Raw genomic sequence first — 18,498 nt, forward strand, 5'->3', positions numbered from 1 at the left:
AACATCACATAGATTTTAACACAAAATTAACTAGTTGTTTAACACACACACTCTAGCTGTCATTGTTGTCTGACAGTTGAAACAGTCTGAAGGTCCACCCCTTTGGAAGAAAAATTAGTTACAACATCAGCTGTGTGAGTAAGCAAACAACACTCCAATCAGCACTTGTCTCCACTTGTCACAGCAAAATCAGCACTTAATGTGGAAAAAGCTCTGCGCAGTGTGAGATTCAGTTTTGTTGTGGAAGTAGTTTATGTATGTATGTTCTGTGTGAAAAGCACAAGCACACAAGCATTCGCTGATCTCCTCAAATGACCCCGATCAACACAGAGAGTCCTCTTTCAGGTGCCTCTCTCTCTCTCTCTCTCTCTCTCTCTCTCTCTCTCTCTCTCTCTCTCTCTCTCTCCTCTCTCACACACACACACACATCATTGTTCTTGGCTTTAGTGAAGAAAGTGTGTGTGTGTGTGTGTGTGTGTGTGTGTGTGTGTGTGTGTGTGTGTGTGTGTGTGTGTGAGAGAGCATGACTTACGGCTACCTTAGGGGATACATTTACATCTAAAGACCAGTTAATTGAGGATGCCTTGTGCAACTGGGGACAAAAATGGGAAAAAGCTGATATTTGGGTCAGTGGATGAGGTCACGATAAGTTTGTGGTTATGTTAAGTCTCCAGGAAATGAATGTCAGTCTATGTAATTTCCACAAGAGTGACCTGAGTAAACCTGTGTGGATGTAATGTGTGTACAATGTTGCTCGGAAATGGTTGAAGTATCATGTCTGCCACCTAGTGAGCATCAGACTGAACTGCATGTTGCATTGCATGCTGGTTCAGTGTCACTTTGACTCTGGAATAGAATGGATGGATCATGTATGTTATCAGTAACGCCTGTGCTTTTCCTTCAATGACAAGTAAAAATGTTGTGGAAACAGTCCTTTGCTATGTTGAAAATATCACACAGGTGAAATATGTGATCTTCAGTGCCTTGCTCAAGGGCAGTGGATGGCAGAGTGTGACAGACTTTCCTCTCAAGCTGATGAGGAAGAAAATCCAAAGTAGTTTTAAATGGAAATGGAAGAAACCTGAGGAATGACTCCCATTCTTAAAGTTGTTGGTGTGGAGTTAGAATGATTCATAAAACATTATATTTATAGTTTTAGTTGAAGTTGTAAAGGCTGCAAGTAAAATATATTTAGCTTCAGTTTGTATTATGGTTTCGATAATAGTTTTTTGTTGCCATTTAACATGCAGATCCATGCCCTTGTTGTTCTCTGAAGGCCCATGTGGGGGCGATGTTGTTTGAGTTGAGTGATACCTAGAACTGAGCAGGTTCAGCCCCATGTCAGGCTTTCTGCCCGACCTCCACATTTCCTCCACAGGCCCTGTCTCAGCCCAGTATTCATGTCCCGTCCACCACTAATTCTTACTTACAGATGCACTGGGTGACATAAAGTAACAGGCTTTATTTCTCAGTAGTAGCAAGAAGGAATGTTTCAAGAATTCAAAAAACATGTTAGTCTCTAAATTTTCAATCAGTGAAACAGTTTACAAATTTTACCACAAGACTGGAAAAAAAGTTAAGTATTCTTTTGGACTTTGCTCTTAACCTGCCACTTCTGTTCAGTGGCACTGACTTAATTTAGGATTTGGTCAAATTGGGGACATGAGATGATTTTATCTTTCGTCAACCCCTCTGTCTTGTTTAGGAAATCCAGCTGACAACATGTTAGAGCTGCAACTGCAGATGATGTCAGTGAGGTAACTGAATCGATTCATAATTGTGTCAATAAAATGTCAAAAGTAATGACACATGTTCAAGCTTACCAGCGCCCAAAGCAATAAGGTAAAATTGTTTATTTTTTTCCAGACAGCAGTCAAAAACCCCAAAATAGTCAATTTGCACTGGCTTGAAAGCAAAACTTCAAAATGTAGTAAGCTCTTGCCAGGTATTGTCATTTTCATTGATACCTCGAAAGAGGAGGTAATGCTTGCAAACAAAACAGCTAACAATAAAAACAGAAATGAATTATAGCTAATTGCAGGATGATAAACATGCTAGTAGTAAATAATACAATAGAAGAAATAAATAGAATTCAATTATTAATTTTTCAATTAAAACGAGATCTGAAATAAGCCAACAGAGTCCAAGTTGAATGCCTTTCTCAGATAATAGAATTTTTTTTCCTAATTAAGTTCTGTTAATGGAAAGTGGAGCAACATACTATTATGTGAGCAAGTACCATGATTATATGAATTCAGAGTTAAAAGGCATTAAGTAGGGTGGATGCCCTTGTATTAAAACTTTATAGATGAGCTTAAACAGCTTGGAAATCATCAAAATTGTCATTGATTAATGATACACACACACACACACACACACACACACTCACACACACACACACACACACACACACACACACACACTGTACTTGTCTCATAAATGTATAGGCTGCATGCAAACTCATGCAAATTAGCTGTTGTGACCTACTCGTGAACCAATACCGCCTTCGACCTTTAGTGTTGAATTTCCACTAACAGAAAACACAGAGAAAAGAGTGTCATGTTTCCTCAGATTACATTCAACGGTGAAAGTGCAAGTTATTCTAGTTTTTATGGGGGAGTACTGACCCTCTAGAGGATACAAAAGTAAATTAACTGGCTGTTGAACACCACTCCACTGGTATTATTCCACTGAGGCAGATAACTTTGTTAAAGATTTTATAAAAGACTCTTAATTCACACAGTCAAAACAGCCAGTCAGCATAATCAGATTCAGAGTTAAAGACCATGCAGGAGAAGAAACAGACCGGATCAAAAAGCTTCACTTGATAAAACTGGCGTCTCACAGGGCTTCACATTATACCCTGCTAATATTATTTTATCAGGTGTAAGGATAAGATAAGTACACACCCAATAATGCTCTGTCCAATATAAATAAAGGTGGATGTGCAGGCAGAAGTCATGACAGAGCCCAAGGGAGGAGGACGGAAGAGGCAGGCAGGTCTGACCAGACCGGCGGGTGGAGGTCAGGAAACAACTGAAGCTGATAACGGAAACCCAAACTGTGGGTGTCTGTTTTTTGTTTTTACATATCTATTTCAACACAATATTTTTTCATTACCTGCACAGCTGCAACACAGCTCTTATTCCCCAGGGCTTAATATGCAGTGATGAAATGTTTTGAAGTTGCTGATGTGTTTCTACGTACACTGGAGAGTTTGTATTTGTGTGTGTGTGTGTGTGTGAGACAAAGACAAGAAAGAAGGGGGCAGGGAGAGAACGTTATAACAGACATACCCTCTCACCCTACAGCACACATACGTTACCATGACAAGATGTCACCAGAGGCAATTAAACACAGAGAGAGGAGAAAGAAACAGACAAGAGGCAGGCGGGGAGAGCTTGAGCGGTGTTTCAGCCTCTTCCCGTTCATCCAAATGTGTTATGGCCAGGACTCTGTGCACACCAAGGGCCGTTCTCAAACTCTTAGAAACATCAGTGGTGGCAGTTGCCCCTCCTGGCCCCCATTTTTGAAAAAATGCAGTGCAAGGGCTCTCTTGGATGCCCTTCCAGTGGAGAAAACGTGGTGATGTGCCCTCGAGGGTGTCCTTCCAATAGACAAAATTTGATAAAGTGCCTCATATGGTGCCGCATGCAGCTCTAATGAGCACCTGGAAGTGTGCATCTACTCATGGATGAGAGGCTCACAAATGCCTGCGACAGTGCAGGATGCAAACATTAATAACATCCTGCTCAGCTGAGCTGTAGCCTCTCGTCCGTTGTGGATTATGTTGATTGTTATACAGTTGTTATTATGAACAGGCCGGGATTTCTGGAAAGAGGCAATGCTGTTGAATTCTTCAAATGCACTTTTTGGTGCTTTGCGCACGACAAGCTGAGTGTTATCTAGTTCCATTATATTCAAGAGAAGACAGACACTTCTATGTGTCTCTACTTTAATTATAACAGCCACAGACTAAAAGTACACAAAAGTAAGTGAACAGATATTTTGGTCACATATATCATCACATTCTGATAAATTTTCTGTCACAGTCGACCCAGCAGCCCACACACTCACAGCCCTGCAGACAAACACTGTTCTGTCAGTTGGCTGAATGGCTCTATCCATGTGGAACTGAACACGTCTCAGTTAGAGGGGGGAAGAGAAGGGGCAAATATGGCTGTGAAGAAAATTAGTTATTAGTAATGGTTTGGATGATACTGTATCTAATCATAATTACCACACACATTATATTTTTGTTTTATTTTAATTACTAGGTTATTGTGCTAATTTGTTATAAAGCTGTGCAGTTTACATGTGTATTCAGAGTGCCATGTTACAACAGTAGAGTGAAAAGCCTGCTGTGAACCCGGTGAACTGTCTTGCCGTGTGGATTGTTGTTGATTTAAAGAAGAATAAAGAAGAGTATTCAAAGAAAATTGTGGTGTGCTTTATAACCCACAGCCCAGAGAGACTGGAGAACGCTACCAACCAAGAAATAAGAGTTGGTTATGTAAGATACTGTATGTGTGTGCAGGTGAACAGGGGTGGGGTGGTTTGACAAAATTGCAGTAATCTCCCTCCTCTGCCTGTGTGTCTGGTGCCTGTACTGCCAATAATAAAGCAAGACTCCCAGCCCTGCAGCTCCCTCCTGCTGCTCCTCCGAGGCAGTCTGGGACTGCAGTCAGGGGACACTCATCATCATCATCATCATCATCATCAGTCAGAGCAGCTCTCTCCTTCATTCACATGATGCCTATCAAATTGAAGTAGAAAAAAATGCATCAAATGAAGTATTGTATTGGTATCAATATCACTTTAAGGGACATCGTATAAAAGCACCTAGGCTAAGATTCCCTTAAATTTTCATCTAAGGATGCCTTAGGAAAAAGAGAGTTGCATAAAAAATAACTTGAAACGAAAATTCACCACTTTTCTTGTGGATATACAGACAGTGTTGATAGCTATAATGTAGTGATGTGAACAGGGCCGAGGTGGTTTGACAAAACTGAAGCTCCTCTGCCTGTATCTGGGACATGTGCTGCTGTTATAAGACAAAGTCCTGCAACTCCTGCAGCTCCAGCGAGATGGTCTGGATTTGCAGTCAGGGGACGCTCATAAGAAGGGCACCAGCTGTAAGCAGTTTGGCACCAGTGCACCAAAAGTTGTGATACACTGTCACATTTTCTTACCTGGAAACGCACTCATATTTATCATAAGGCCAACCAAGAGGGCACTTTTACTGGCAGAAGTCATGACAGAGAGCCCAAGGGAGGAGGACGGAAGAGGCAGGCAGGGTGGGTCCAAACTGTGGGTGTTTTTTTTTTTTTTTACATATCTATTTCAACACAATATTTTTGCATTACCTGCACAGCTGCAAGACAGCTCTTATTCCCCAGGGCTTAATATGCAGTGATAAAATGTTTTGAAGTTGCTGATGTGTTTCTACGTACACTGGAGAGTTTGTATTTGTGTATGTGTGTGTGTGTGTGTGAGACGAAGACAAGAAAGAAGGGGGCAGGGAGAGAACGTTATAACAGACATACCCTCTCACCCTACAGCACACATACGTTACCATGACAAGATGTCACCAGAGGCAATTAAACACAGAGAGAGGAGAAAGAAACAGACAAGAGGCAGGTGGGGAGAGCTTGAGCGGTGTTTCAGCCTCTTCCCGTTCATCCAAATGTGTTAAGGCCAAGACTCTGTGCACACCAAGGGCTGTCCTCAAACTCTTAGAAACATCGGTGGTGGCAATTGCCCCTCCTGGCACCCAGGGCCCCATGTTTGGAAAAAAAATGCAGTGCAAGGGCTCTCTTGGATGCCCTTCCAGTGGAGAAAACGTGGTGATGTGCCCTCGAGGGTGTCCTTCCAATAGACAAAATGTGATAAAGTGCCTCATATGGTGCCGCATGCAGCTCTAATGAGCACCTGGAAGTTACCTGGAAGTTACCTGGAAAGGCACTCATATTTATCATAACCAAGAGGGCACTTTTACTGCACTTTTTTAAACATGGGTGCACCAGTGATCATCATCAGTATCAGTCAGAGAAGCTCTCTCTTCCATTCACATGATGGGCATCGAATGAAGTAGAAAAAATAGGTATCAGATTAAGTTCTCTATGCAGATATCAGTGTCATTTTAAGGGTACAGGTATTAGTATCATATTTAAAAAAATAGAGGTTTTCAAGGTGGGAGGCAGACCTCCCAAGGGGGGCTTCAAACAGTTTCAGGGGAGGCTCAGTGAATAAAACCAACAAAAATATTACATTGGTTATCAAAAACGATGACAGACTAGCCTAAATGTGTGTGGTTTGGCTAAAGGGATATTTCTTAGATACAGTTTTGGACATACTTGCCAAGTGATGTTCCCGGGAGACTTCAGTTTGTCATTGCCCTCCCTGTTTCCTCCCAGGATCACAATTCTCTCATATTATTCTCCCATAGCAATTTGCACACTTTATTTTCCTTTTCATTGTCCCGACCTGTTTTTGACACTGTACATCATGTGCAAGGTCTGCGATGTGCTATTAAAAGTCTACAGTTTCCACCCATACAACAACACGGCTACACCAAACCAGACTTTAAGGAGGTTTTTAAGGAAACTTTTAGAGGAGTGGGTTATGCATTTTGTAAAATCTGCAAGTCTCTTCTCCTTTAGGGGCAGGGGCAAAGAATAAATGACTGAAAGAAAGAAAACTGGACAATATTAGTTTATGCCAGAGATTTATAGAAGTTTACAGTATAGGGACAAATTATTCTGTATTCTTTCCTGAGAAATAAAAGTATTCAACATAAAAAAGATGTTGCTATGTACTTATATGCATTTTGTTATTTCATTCTTTAAAAGTCACTCGAATGCATGAAATAAAGTCTCTAAAACTTAATTTTTCATATTGAAATCCTCCCTACATTTGAAGTTTCAAGGTTACCAAGTAGGGTTTGGGGTAATTTAACTGTTTTTTCCATTTTCTCAGAGTCAGACACTAGAAAATGCCCTCAGACATGTATTTGGTGTAGTCTGGAGTTGAATGTAAAACAGCTATAGTTGGCTATATTGGTCATATTGTTGAGTGTCACTGGGATGAAATAAAGAGAAAATTGGTCACTTTTCATGTGGAGGTACAAACAGTGTTGATGGTAAATGTAGTCAGTTGAACAGGGGTGGGGTGGTTTGACAAAACTGCAGTAATCTCCCCGCAGCTCCTCTGCCTGCATTTTTCTGGGGCGTGTACAAAAGTCAGTCCTGCAACTCCTGCAGCTCCAGCAAAGCGGTCTGGATTTGCAGTCAGGGGACACTCATCATCTTCATCGTCCTCATCATCAGTCGGAGCGGCTCTCTCTCTTCTCTCTCTCTGTGTCCCTCCCTCACACACCCCCACATTCTCTCCCTCTCTGTCCGTCTCTCTGAACCAGCACAGCATCTCTCTTCTCTGCTCTCCTTGTCTGACTCTCAGTAATCATGTCTTCTAACGGTGCTGACGGGGACCTGCTGCAGATCCCTCTGGGGCTCATCAACAGCGCGGGGAAGTATCTGACGGCGGAGACTTTCGGCTTCAAGATCAACGCTTCGGCCAGCAGCCTGAAGAAGAAGCAGACGTGGACGCTGGAGCAGACCGGGGAGGACGGCAGCGCCGTGTTCCTGCTCTCCCACCTGGGCCGCTACCTCGCCACGGACAAAGACGGCAACGTTACCGCGGACAGCGAGACGCGCGGCCGGGACTGCCGCTTCGTCATCACCGCGGACGAAGACGGGCGGTGGTCCCTGCAGTCCGAGCCGCACGGGCGGTACCTGGGCGGCAGCGAGGACCGCATCACCTGCTTCGCGCAGACCGTCTCCCCAGCGGAGAAGTGGAGCGTGCACCTGGCTGTGCACCCCCAGGTCAACCTGTACAGCTTCGCGCGAAAACGCTTCGCCCACCTGAGCGCGCAGGAGGTGTCCATAAACCGGGATATTCCCTGGGGAGTTGACTCCCTGGTGACGCTGGTCTACCGGGACCAGCGCTACCACCTGGAGACCTGCGACAACCGCTTCCTCCGCAACGACGGCAGCCTGGCCACGAAGACCGACAAGGACACCGGCTACATGCTGGAGTTCCTCTCCGGGAAAGTGGCGTTCCGCGACTGCAACGGCCGCTACCTGGCGCCCGTGGGGCCCACGGGCACAATGAAGTCTGGGCGAAGCACCCGGGTGGGGAAGGACGAACTATTCGGCCTGGAGCGCAGCCACGCGCAGGTCGTGCTGACTGCAGGCAACGAGAGGAACGTGTCCACCAGGCAAGGTGAGTCTCTGCTGCAGCCACACGGAGCCACAGAGAAACACCACATCTCACCACACACATGAAGTCACTGCATAACTGGGCACACAGCACATGCAGCTGTTGCATGATTTTCCTGAAGAGAATTAGAGACTCCTGTTACCTCATTTTCCTTTCCCACCATGTGTTTTTCATTATCATGCACTCACTTTCTCCTCCCTCCCTCCTCTCCCTCTTTTTTGGCCAGTCTCTGCCTAGCTTAACATTTTTCTGCAGTAATTCTACCCCTGCATTGTGGCTGGGTCAGCTCCAGTCTGCAGTTATCCATCATTCTTTATCTCAGAACAGACTGAGAAGAGACAGAAAATGAGCAGGGATTTGTTTAGGAGACAAAAGGCATAAAATGGAGGCAGAGAAAACAGGCTACAAAGAAGGAGGTGTGACTCAGACAGTCCTGCTGAATGTGGATCTTTATGCCACATGAAACCTCTTTGTCTTGCAGCCACTGGGTCTCACTCTGTTCTGCTCATGGGACTGATCATTGGCAGTACTCATGCAGTCAGTGTGCTTTAATACATGCAGAAATTGTGTGTGGGTGTATGTGCATACCAGGAGAGATGGACTGTGGAGGAAGGAAGATCATCTTTGTTTGAATTAGGTTGTTGTAGGGCACTGACTTGTGACCTGGTCTCTCATTTAAGTTAGACAGGTAACATGCATGCTTTAGAGGCAAGGAAATGGTGTTGAACAAACAGTGAAACATGATTTATAAAGGACCACCCGTGCTTCTAAATGTGCGCATGAACAGGCATTCTGTTAACCAGCAGCTCGACTGTAAAAATTAGGTTTTTGTGTCAGCCTCTTAATGAAGAGCAGGAGCTTTTTTATTGAACTCTTTTATGGCAGAACTGTTTTTTACATTTTCGTTTGAGACAAGTCAAGTTTCAAGTCTTTATAAGAAAATTTCAGTTGGGATCCAAGTCTTTTCAGTCTCTGATTTGAACATTTTTCTTTCAAAGGTCTGCATGAATTAGTAGTTTAAGGGTGGGTCCACACGTAAAGTTCCGGTTCCTGAATAGAACTAATGTGAAGATGATGCATTGTCTCATTTTTCCAGCTGGTTCGGTTTTCATTCACAAAGGGAAAACTCAAATGGTCCAGAAATTGTAAATAAGTCAAGTAAAAAGACAACAAACTGCACACCAGACCCTTCTCTTAGCATCTGCTTCCTTAGTTACTGTTGCTACGCCTGTCAAGCTTTCCATTCTCACACCACATTTATACAGTTTATGATGATAATGGTGGCAGATTTAACATCAAAACCAGGAGAGACAAGGTCTGTGATTCCTTAGAGAAATAAACAAAAGCAGATTCTCATTTCTAGCCGACGACTGTGGATTTTGTCTACATGATAGATGGCAGAAATATATTCATTAACTAGATTTGTACAGCAGATATTGAGGTGTGTCACCAAACAAGACCAGTCGGCCCACAATCACAGAAGAGAGCTGGGATAAGAGCTAAGCTAACCTATTTTATACCTGAAACAGTGGGCCAGAGTGAGATGCATCAACTTCAGCCTACTTTGATTCTGCATCAGTTTTTTAACCAATGAAATGACACAGTGGTACACTTCTGTTGTTTGGTCCACATCAGAATTTGAGTTCATTGTTCACACAAACCCAAGTTGAACTGCATCATGGGGGAAAACACCCCAAGGCTGGTGTGAATCCATGTGTAAATTAAAAAAAAGGACGACCTGTAATGACAAAGGCGTCACTTGTAGCTGTGAACCCACAAAGAATTGCCCCACGACTCTGCAGTTCCCTTCAGTTCTCAGAATTAGTTATAGCATCATTCAGCTCTTTTTTGGGGGGTTTACAGCCTCCAGCATTGTTGTTTTTGTTCAGTTTCACCATTTTCATCAGTATAGTCTTCAAATGCAGCAGGCAAATGTTTTCAATGACAAGCTCTGATATCAGACTGTAAAAACTACCTGTCCAGCACCAGAACAACACACAGACACAGTTAATGACTAGCTGGTGAATAAAGTCGAGCATTTAGCAGCTAAAGAGCCAGATATTTCCCCCAGGAGTATTTGATTTGTCAGTTAGCCAGGAACATGATTCCAAACACCCCGCGCTAACGTCACTGGGTATATCTGCTTGATATAGGCAACTGTTTTTTAAACATGTCCACCATATGAGCTTTGTAAGGTGATGATATCAGTTTACAACCTGTTCTGCTGCCCTCAAGTGGCTAAAAAGTCTCTTCTAGTTCTTACTGGCCTGACAAACAGACAAATCTGCAAGCTCATGTTTTCATTTGCTCTGGCAGATACATCTGGCCACTCTCCCGTTCAGACAGAATTACAAGCATCCGGGATCTCTTCAGCCCAATCACAACCGTCTTTTTAATATGGGGCAGGCTTGATAATAGTGACTGGCAGAGGAGTGTCACCAGTCCAAATTTGAAAAGTCACATGTTTTGAGTGCAATGTACTAGGCTCACAGAACTCAGATCAAACTATCAAACTAGGCAGTGCTGATCAAATATAAATCAAGGTTATGTTACTGCATTGCCTATTTCTCACCTCGTGTTTTCAGAAACAGATTTTTTGCTGCTTGAAAACTGGGAAAGCACTGCACCAACTTCCATGTGTTATGGCATGGTCACAGTTGCGTGAACTTTAACTGGCAAAGTCACAGATTCAACCAAAAGCCAAGACCTGTGTGTGTGTGTGTGTGTGTGTGTGTGTGTGTGTGTGTGTGTGTTGTTAGCCTTAGCAGGCAATTGTCACTCCACTGCATTCACATATGCATGACCATCAGAGTAATCAAAAAAAATCTAGAAACACCCCTGATGACCATGCCCTTACTCAGCACTAAGTCGCATATTTTGTTACTCTGATTGGTTGTAGGTGTTTCTTTGCTTTAGTATCTAGTTCATAGAGGCATTTTGGTCTGCACCCACTGATAACACCCTTCAGAAATCGAAAATGAGCTGAGAAATTTCAGATAAATTTGCATTTGTGAGTCTGGCAAGTCAGGATAAGTTCTTACATAACTGTTGAGATCTAGTCTTTTTATGCGTAGGCCTAATAATAAATATTTACAGTGTTTGGTATTTTATATGTTCCTTAATTTTACAAGGCCAACACTTGAGTCTTCAGTGATTTTGCTTTCAAGTCTCATGTCAGTGTTTTAGGGGGTCAAGTCTAAAGTCCTCAGTTTTGGTATGTAGCATGTGTGTTTTGAATTCAAGTCTCAGGAGATGTTAATTTGTCCAAATTAGACCAGAATCTCTTGTAGTCACAAGACATGATGCATTCTTGACTGATAAATGCTTATCTAATTTATTTTCTTATTTGGAAAAACTTGCTTTCTTGCTGTTCTGCTATCATCTTCAGCATCACTCCCCTCCCCTTGCTTAGTCTCTTTCAGGACATCCCCTGCATGGATGCCAAAATGCAACAAACCCATGTGGCAGCCACACCTTTAACAGCTGGGCACACAGAGTTCAGGGTGTTCTGTCCCTTTAAGAGTCTGTCTGGGGAGCTTCATGAATTAGAGGGTAGAAGAGTTTCAGACAAGGAGAAAACCTCCAGAGACAAATGAAATCTGACAGCAGACTGCCCCACTTTTCTAGGCATGGACCTGTCAGCCAATCAGGACGAGGAAGGGGACCAGGAAGTCTTCCAGATGGAGATGAGCCGTGAGGACAGGAAGTGTGCCTTCAGAACCTCTGCTGGAAAATACTGGACTCTGACATCAAGTGGAGGACTGCAGTGCACCGCCTCCTCCAAGTAACCACAAACACACACACACACACACACACACACACACTGCATCATGTTGAATATCACACACTTTATGTCATATGTAAATCCTTCACAGCCTGCTCATTGAATTAGTTAATGTGTGTGTTGCAGGTCAGCCAACACTTTCTTTGAACTGGAGTGGCGTGAGGGACGTGTGTGCGTGCGTGCAGCTAACGGCAAATATGTGGTCGCTAAGAAGAACGGGCAGCTCGCTGCAACTGTTGACAATGCAGGTCAGTGATGTTTCTGAACTGGTGAACACTTGAAAAAGGAGCAGGAGTGGAAACTAACTAATCACAACTGCTCTGGATCCTTCAGGATTCTGTTGTTAAGTCAAGTAATACAACTAGAAGGTAATCCTTCTATCCCTAAAGAGGAGAAAGACCAGGGACTGTTTTTCGCAAAAGCATCTTCCAGTTTCAGATAACCATAGTACCCTTGTATGTCAGTGATAATAGTTTGGCTGTAAAGAGAGAGTTTGGATTAATTGAAGTGGGGTTGTAGAGGTACTTATCCATAGTCAGTGTATTACCGACAGTAGATGGTGGTCGGCACGCCCGCCATTTGGAGAAGCAGAATCAAGTACCAGTTTATAACACTAAGCAATGTATTGCTGTGGACAGGGTCAGCAGCAGCAATGTATTTTAGGTATTTAAAAAAGGCCCACCTTTATTTGGCTGTCAGACAACCTTTTCTGCTGTTATATAAGCCAAAAATCGCTCTCTCCAAAGCCACCAGACTCTTTCTAATTTTACCTCGCAGAACACAGAAGTTTCCAGTCTACTGCTGCCTTGTTAGTTTGTTTGTGTTATTGTGTGATTTTGGTGTTTTAAATGGGAAGTTTGGATTCACTGAAGTCACACAACAACACAAACTAACCAGTGGAGGTAGTGGTAGACCAGTAACTTCCATGTTTTGCAAGGTAAAAGTATTGTTTTTGTCAAAAGAGTCAGGTGGCTTTGGAGACTTGGAGACCACTGAAAATAATCTGGACTATGCCATTAAGATTAACCCTAACCTTTTTTTGGGAAACAAGGCCCCGATTTGTTTGCCACGAACCTAATCAGCCTGTCACTTCAGGGGAGGCCGAACAGTTCCTGATGAAGCTGATCAACCGTCCACTCATCGTCCTTCGTGGGGAGCATGGTTTCATCGGCGCTCGTAAAGCCGGAACAGCAACCCTGGACTCGAACCGGGCATCATACGATGTGTTCCAGCTGGAGTTCAACAACGGAGCATACTCCCTCAAAGGTGGGCAATCAGTTTAAAAGGCAAAAAAGAGTCTTATGACTTTTTTGTTCTGTTTTTGCATGTTTTACTTATCAACTATACACTATATTGCGTGGTTCTTTTTAAATACTAGCACTCTGGGGTGTCAAAGTAAGAAATGTTCAAATCATACACATAGTTTGGGTCAGTAGAAACAGACTGTAAACACAACATTTATTGATGGCTTGTAACTGATAGGGCGAATCTGTTACCAAGCCGTTGCTTGTTACACCACCTGGCAAGTCCAACATTCACTCTCCTTGTAGCTCTGTTTTTTGGTCTCCACCAACTCCTGAGGGAAAAATTTGGCCCTTTAGCTGTTAAATGTACCAGTTAGTTGCTATTTGTAGCTGTCTGTTGGAGCTGGGCAGTGAGTGAGCAGTGGGTTTATCTGAGATTTTATGATGAAAACAGCTGCCTGCTCGGTCTGGAATCAAAGCCAATAAAGCAGTGAGACTGTAAAACCAAAACAAGTTGGTTGATAATTTTGTGTATGTTTCAGTACAAGGGACCTCCTTCATACCACACATTGTATTTTTTTAACAAATTAGACAGCTAAGTAACTCTATGCATGGATTTTTTTTGTGAATATGGGATGTTTTCCATATTTTCCAAAGAATCCCACACAAAGTCTGTGTTCTCCTTTCATCAGCATGCGTTGCTGTTTGCCACTGCATCTTTTTTTTCCGACCACTGAGGGCACTAAAGTTTGAAACTATCACATCCTACACAGTAGCTTAAACGAATGTGCAACGCTGTGTAGGATTTCTATCCTCCAGGCAGTCAAAAGTTTTATTTCATGTCAGTACAGAATTAAGACATTCTGATGTGCTTTTTATCACATCAAACATGAAGTTATCTTTATTGTTTCTGTATTACTTCATTATTTTGTCAGAAGTATGATTGAGTGGCTGTTGAGAGCTGTATGAAACCTTATTAGACTCATATTATCCTCTGCATAATGTCCGCTTTTGCTCTTGTCCTGGTGTGGGTCTTTAAAATACTGCTCACCACAGGGCTGTTTAACTCTCCTGGGCTTTAGAGAAAATCAATATTTAAAACATCTAATGGGAATAATATGGATTAACAACTGTCAGTCATCTGAAACATTTTATTAATTCATCCAGTACACCATCATCATATTGATCTGTTATCTTTCCTCTGCATGTAACACCCCTGTTTTGGTCAGATGTTTTGAAATAGGGTTGTGTGAGGTACTTATCCACAGGCAGTCCTGGTAGAGGACACTGTGGACCGGGTCGGCGGCAAAACGTATTTCACTGACCTAAAAAAATCAATATCAGTTTTCTAACCAAATACTGCTTTCCCCAGACACTTTCGGAAAAAAAATCAGTCAGTTGGTTTGCTTATGTTATTGTGTGACTTTTCAGTTTTAAAGGGTTGGTTTGGATTCATGAAAGTCACAAAATAACACAAACAAACTACCCAATCAAGGTGTGATAGACAAGCAACTCCCATGTTCTGTGAGGCAAAATTATTGTTTTTGTCAATGAAGTTTGGTGGCTTTGGACAGAGTGATATTTGACTTTTATAACAACAGTTTCCCATCAGGCTGTTTGATGGCAAGGTAAAGTGGCGAGAATATTCTAAATATTGTGTACACTCAAGCTGATAGAGATTTATTTTAGGTGGAAGAAACACATTTTTTGCTGACTCTGTCTGCAGCAGTACGTTGCCTTGCTTCCTACACTTGTACTCCTGCTGCTTCTCCAAACTGGAGGTGTGTTGACTGGGGATGTACGTGATTAGTCAACTACACGATTAAGCGTCTCCACCCTCACTTGTCAGCATCAGAAATATTAATCGGTTAAACTGTTTATCAATATTTTATTCATGCACAATGCCAGTTAACTGTTGCCTCTAGTGTATGATGTTATGCAGCCGCCAGTCAGGGCTGCAACCCCATCAGACAGCAGCCCCTCTCACCATACTCCATAAGCACATACGCCCCAATGGCCCAGTCAACCCCAGATGTTTTTATCAGCGAAGTCGGACAGATGACAGCTCGTAAAACCACCGCAGTTTGGCGAAGTAGAAAATGGAAATAACGTTGAATGTAGAGTGTGACAAAAGAAACTGATATGTTATCACTCAACTGGAGCAACATGCGACTGCGGCTGCTAGCACTACTAACGTTAGCGACATGGTGTAGCAGGCTGGCAGCTAACGTCAGCTCCGGGTCGTTTACCCACAGACACTCATGTTTTGTAGGTTAATGTGCAATGTTTTTATTGTACAGCGCAAAGTGTAACACATTTCAGCGGCATTTAAAATATGATTTGGTGATTGTAGACTGTCATTAATGGGTTCCAATTGCTCTTAATACACACAGTATTTTTTCAGACAGTTTTACACCATCAGTTAATTAATTGTGCTCAATTTTAACTGCTTTCATAGTGTGTATTTACTGTTAGACTAGCTGACTAGTCTAAATGAAAATTTGCATGTAATCGACAGGGACATTAGTCACCAGGAACATCCCTTGTGTCAACTGCTAGCTACTGTAGGTAATACACTGACTGTGGTACCTCATACAACCCCACTTCAAAAAATTCAAGCTGTCCCTGTAACATTAGATATGATATTAAATGCAGTGAGCATCAGTTTGATTATTTACTCATTATTTTGAATAAACATATCCCTCAGCATTGTGTGTGAGTCAGGCTCCATTAAGTGTGTGTTGTTTGTCCAGACTCCCAGGGGAAGTATTGGTGCGTTGGAGACGACACAGCGGTGGTGTGCAGCAGCTCCACACCTGTCCAGTTCCTCTTTGAGTTACTTGACCTCAACAAGATGGCCATCTGTGCCGTCGGGGGGAAGTATCTCAAAGGAGACCACGCCGGAGGGCTAAAGGCCAGCGCTGACTCCCTGGACAGCGCCACCCTCTGGGAATACTGAGAAAGCACAGCCGGACCTCTTCTCCGCCGTCCGACACAATGCTTCAAACTATTGATAGATACTGTAGGTAGTTCCTTTTTTTTGCATATGTGTGCGTGCCTGTGTGTGTGTGTGTGTGTGTGTGCGCGCGTGCGTGCGTGCGTGTGTGTGTGTAGTTGTGAATTTGTCTGGATGGATGTGTGGTGGCAAGTGAAGCTGATAAACTGGAAGTCATGGCACCAAAGCACCACAGGTGTTTTATTTTGTATTATTTTTCTTTCTCAAACATTATCTCTTCTTACTGGGCTTTTTACTGGAGATCTGGATTTACATTGACTTGTTGTTTAATGAATGAATCTTAGTGTGTTTGCACATTATTTGTTTCACTTCCAGTCAAATTTACACGAGCTGTACCTGATAAAAATGTCAGGGCGATTACTGTTATTAGTTGTGCCTATCTGTGGTAACTACTGGTGTAAACGAAAATTTAGACAACTATAACTCATAATTTACAATATCTTTAACCTTCTCATGCTAAATGTCCTGCTAGCTCTATTGCACTGCTTTCATCTCCTACTCTCTCTCAAACTATAAACGCGTCAGATAAAGGGTTGTTGCTGATTCACATGTTTCCGCTGTAAATAAGGCTTTCTTTGTCCCTGAATACTTCAAAAACATAGTAACCATGGAAACGTTAAGTGTTAAGTGTGTCGAGGATGTAAAGAAAGAAATGGGATGTGACCGACAGATATAACATGTTACTTACTATAGCTATCCAGTTTTCATTTCTCTCGCTTAGGTTGGGTTGCACAAAAAGGATTAATATTTAAACCTGAGTAAAACATGGTTTAACTTTAAATAATATTGCACCAGACTTTAAAACAAACTTTAAATTAAGAAAGATAATATTTAAACCTATATTTGAACCTCTTTAGTTTCAAATCTAAACCTTAATTTACTCTTGAGGAGGTTTAACGTGTAAAATGTCTGCCTTTTGAGATGAATTTAGCTGTTGTCAGTTTTTTAATTTTCTATATTGCTCCCTTAATTCAGCCAACGTGTTCTTCTCAGATGTGGACAAATTAGAGCTTCTCTGGCAATCCATCATGAGTAGGCTAATTAGGCTAGCTTTTTAGCCAGCAAACAATGTAAGGTTTTGTTAACTTCTCAGCGAGCTACCAAACAATATAAAGTTATATTAACTATTTAGCTAGCTTGCAAATAATGGATTTTTGCTAACTTTTTAGCGAGCTAGGAAACAATGTTAAGTGTTGTAAAAGAATACAGACGAGCTGGACGTTAGCCGTTTTCCCCTCTTTCATACTTACCAGCTTCCGACAGCACTCAAATTTCCTTTTTTTAATGTATTGATTTATTTCACTTTGGGTAAGCAAGCGTCTTCATACTGATTAAATTCTATTTTGGCTCTAGATTTGCTCATTTTAAATGTAGTTTTGCTAAACTCTGATAAGTTAATCTTTGTTGGTGCAACCCAGTCTTTGATGTGCAGGCAGACACAATCTGTATATAGACAAAAGCATCTACAGAAAGTAGTTAAAGGTTTCCCTTTAAGACTATAATCCACTATATTCTTTCTGGTTCCTCAGATTAGTGTAAGGTTTTCAATTCAGAAGGAACAAATGAAAGAGAGGACGAGTGAAAGGAGCTTTCTTAGTTAAAAAGATGATCCTTTCTGTTAAAAGACATGAAAGGGTAGATGGGTGAGGTCTCCTGCTACACACTCAAATGCACAGTAATATTTACGAATATGCAGTCATAGATAACATGAATACCAACTGTGACACAATCTGCACAATAATGTAGTGTCTAGCTGCAAGAAGTTAAAAGCACATGTTTGTTGTGATGAAATGTCTGCCTTACGTTGGGTGCTGCTGCTGAATGATGGAGTCAGTCATCTCTCTGGCTGTTATTGTGGCTGTGCCTTCCATAGAGCATTTGAGTCTTTTTCATGTTCTTACATTTGAACTGAACAGAGTAAAAAGAACAAAAAAAATCAATAAAGTTTTCCCTCTAAACAGTGGACCTTCTCCTGGATTTTTTTTTTCTTGCAGTTGGTTTTATTGTCCAGGTTCAAATACATGGAAGTTCCACACACTTTGTCAACAGTTTTCATTGGATCTATTTTCAGCTCAAGAAATAGTTCTGAGAAAACTGTTATCTTAGTAACATTGTTTTAGTAATGCTAGTGTCGTGGCTCAAGGAATGGCCATGTTGGTCAGTTGGTCCACCAT

General features: G+C 42.2%; 1 protein-coding gene across 1 annotated transcript; it reads left to right on the plus strand.

Moving 5' to 3' along the window:
* The first annotated feature begins 7,095 nt into the window (after positions 1 to 7,095).
* On the plus strand, positions 7,096 to 17,502 carry LOC146329648 (fascin-like). The gene is made up of 5 exons (XM_084714919.1): positions 7,096 to 8,283; positions 11,908 to 12,064; positions 12,191 to 12,312; positions 13,160 to 13,330; positions 16,062 to 17,502. Exons 1-5 carry the CDS (start codon positions 7,464 to 7,466, stop codon positions 16,265 to 16,267), a joined length of 1,476 nt encoding a protein of 491 aa, XP_084571045.1. The 5' UTR covers positions 7,096 to 7,463; the 3' UTR covers positions 16,268 to 17,502.
* The last annotated feature ends 996 nt before the right edge of the window (positions 17,503 to 18,498 follow it).

The sequence above is a fragment of the Lutjanus erythropterus genome, chromosome 3 (genome assembly GCF_056507025.1).
Source record: "Lutjanus erythropterus isolate fLutEry1 chromosome 3, fLutEry1.hap2, whole genome shotgun sequence".
Taxonomy (NCBI): domain Eukaryota; kingdom Metazoa; phylum Chordata; class Actinopteri; order Lutjaniformes; family Lutjanidae; genus Lutjanus; species Lutjanus erythropterus.

Coding starts and splice junctions, on each gene's coding strand:
- LOC146329648 (XM_084714919.1), top strand. CDS start 7,464: ATGTCTTCTAACGGTGCTGACGGGGACCTGCTGCAGATCCCTCTGGGG. Junction 8,284..11,907: donor GAACGTGTCCACCAGGCAAG/GTGAGTCTCTGC, acceptor CCACTTTTCTAG/GCATGGACCTGTCAGCCAAT. Junction 12,065..12,190: donor CAGTGCACCGCCTCCTCCAA/GTAACCACAAAC, acceptor TGTGTGTTGCAG/GTCAGCCAACACTTTCTTTG.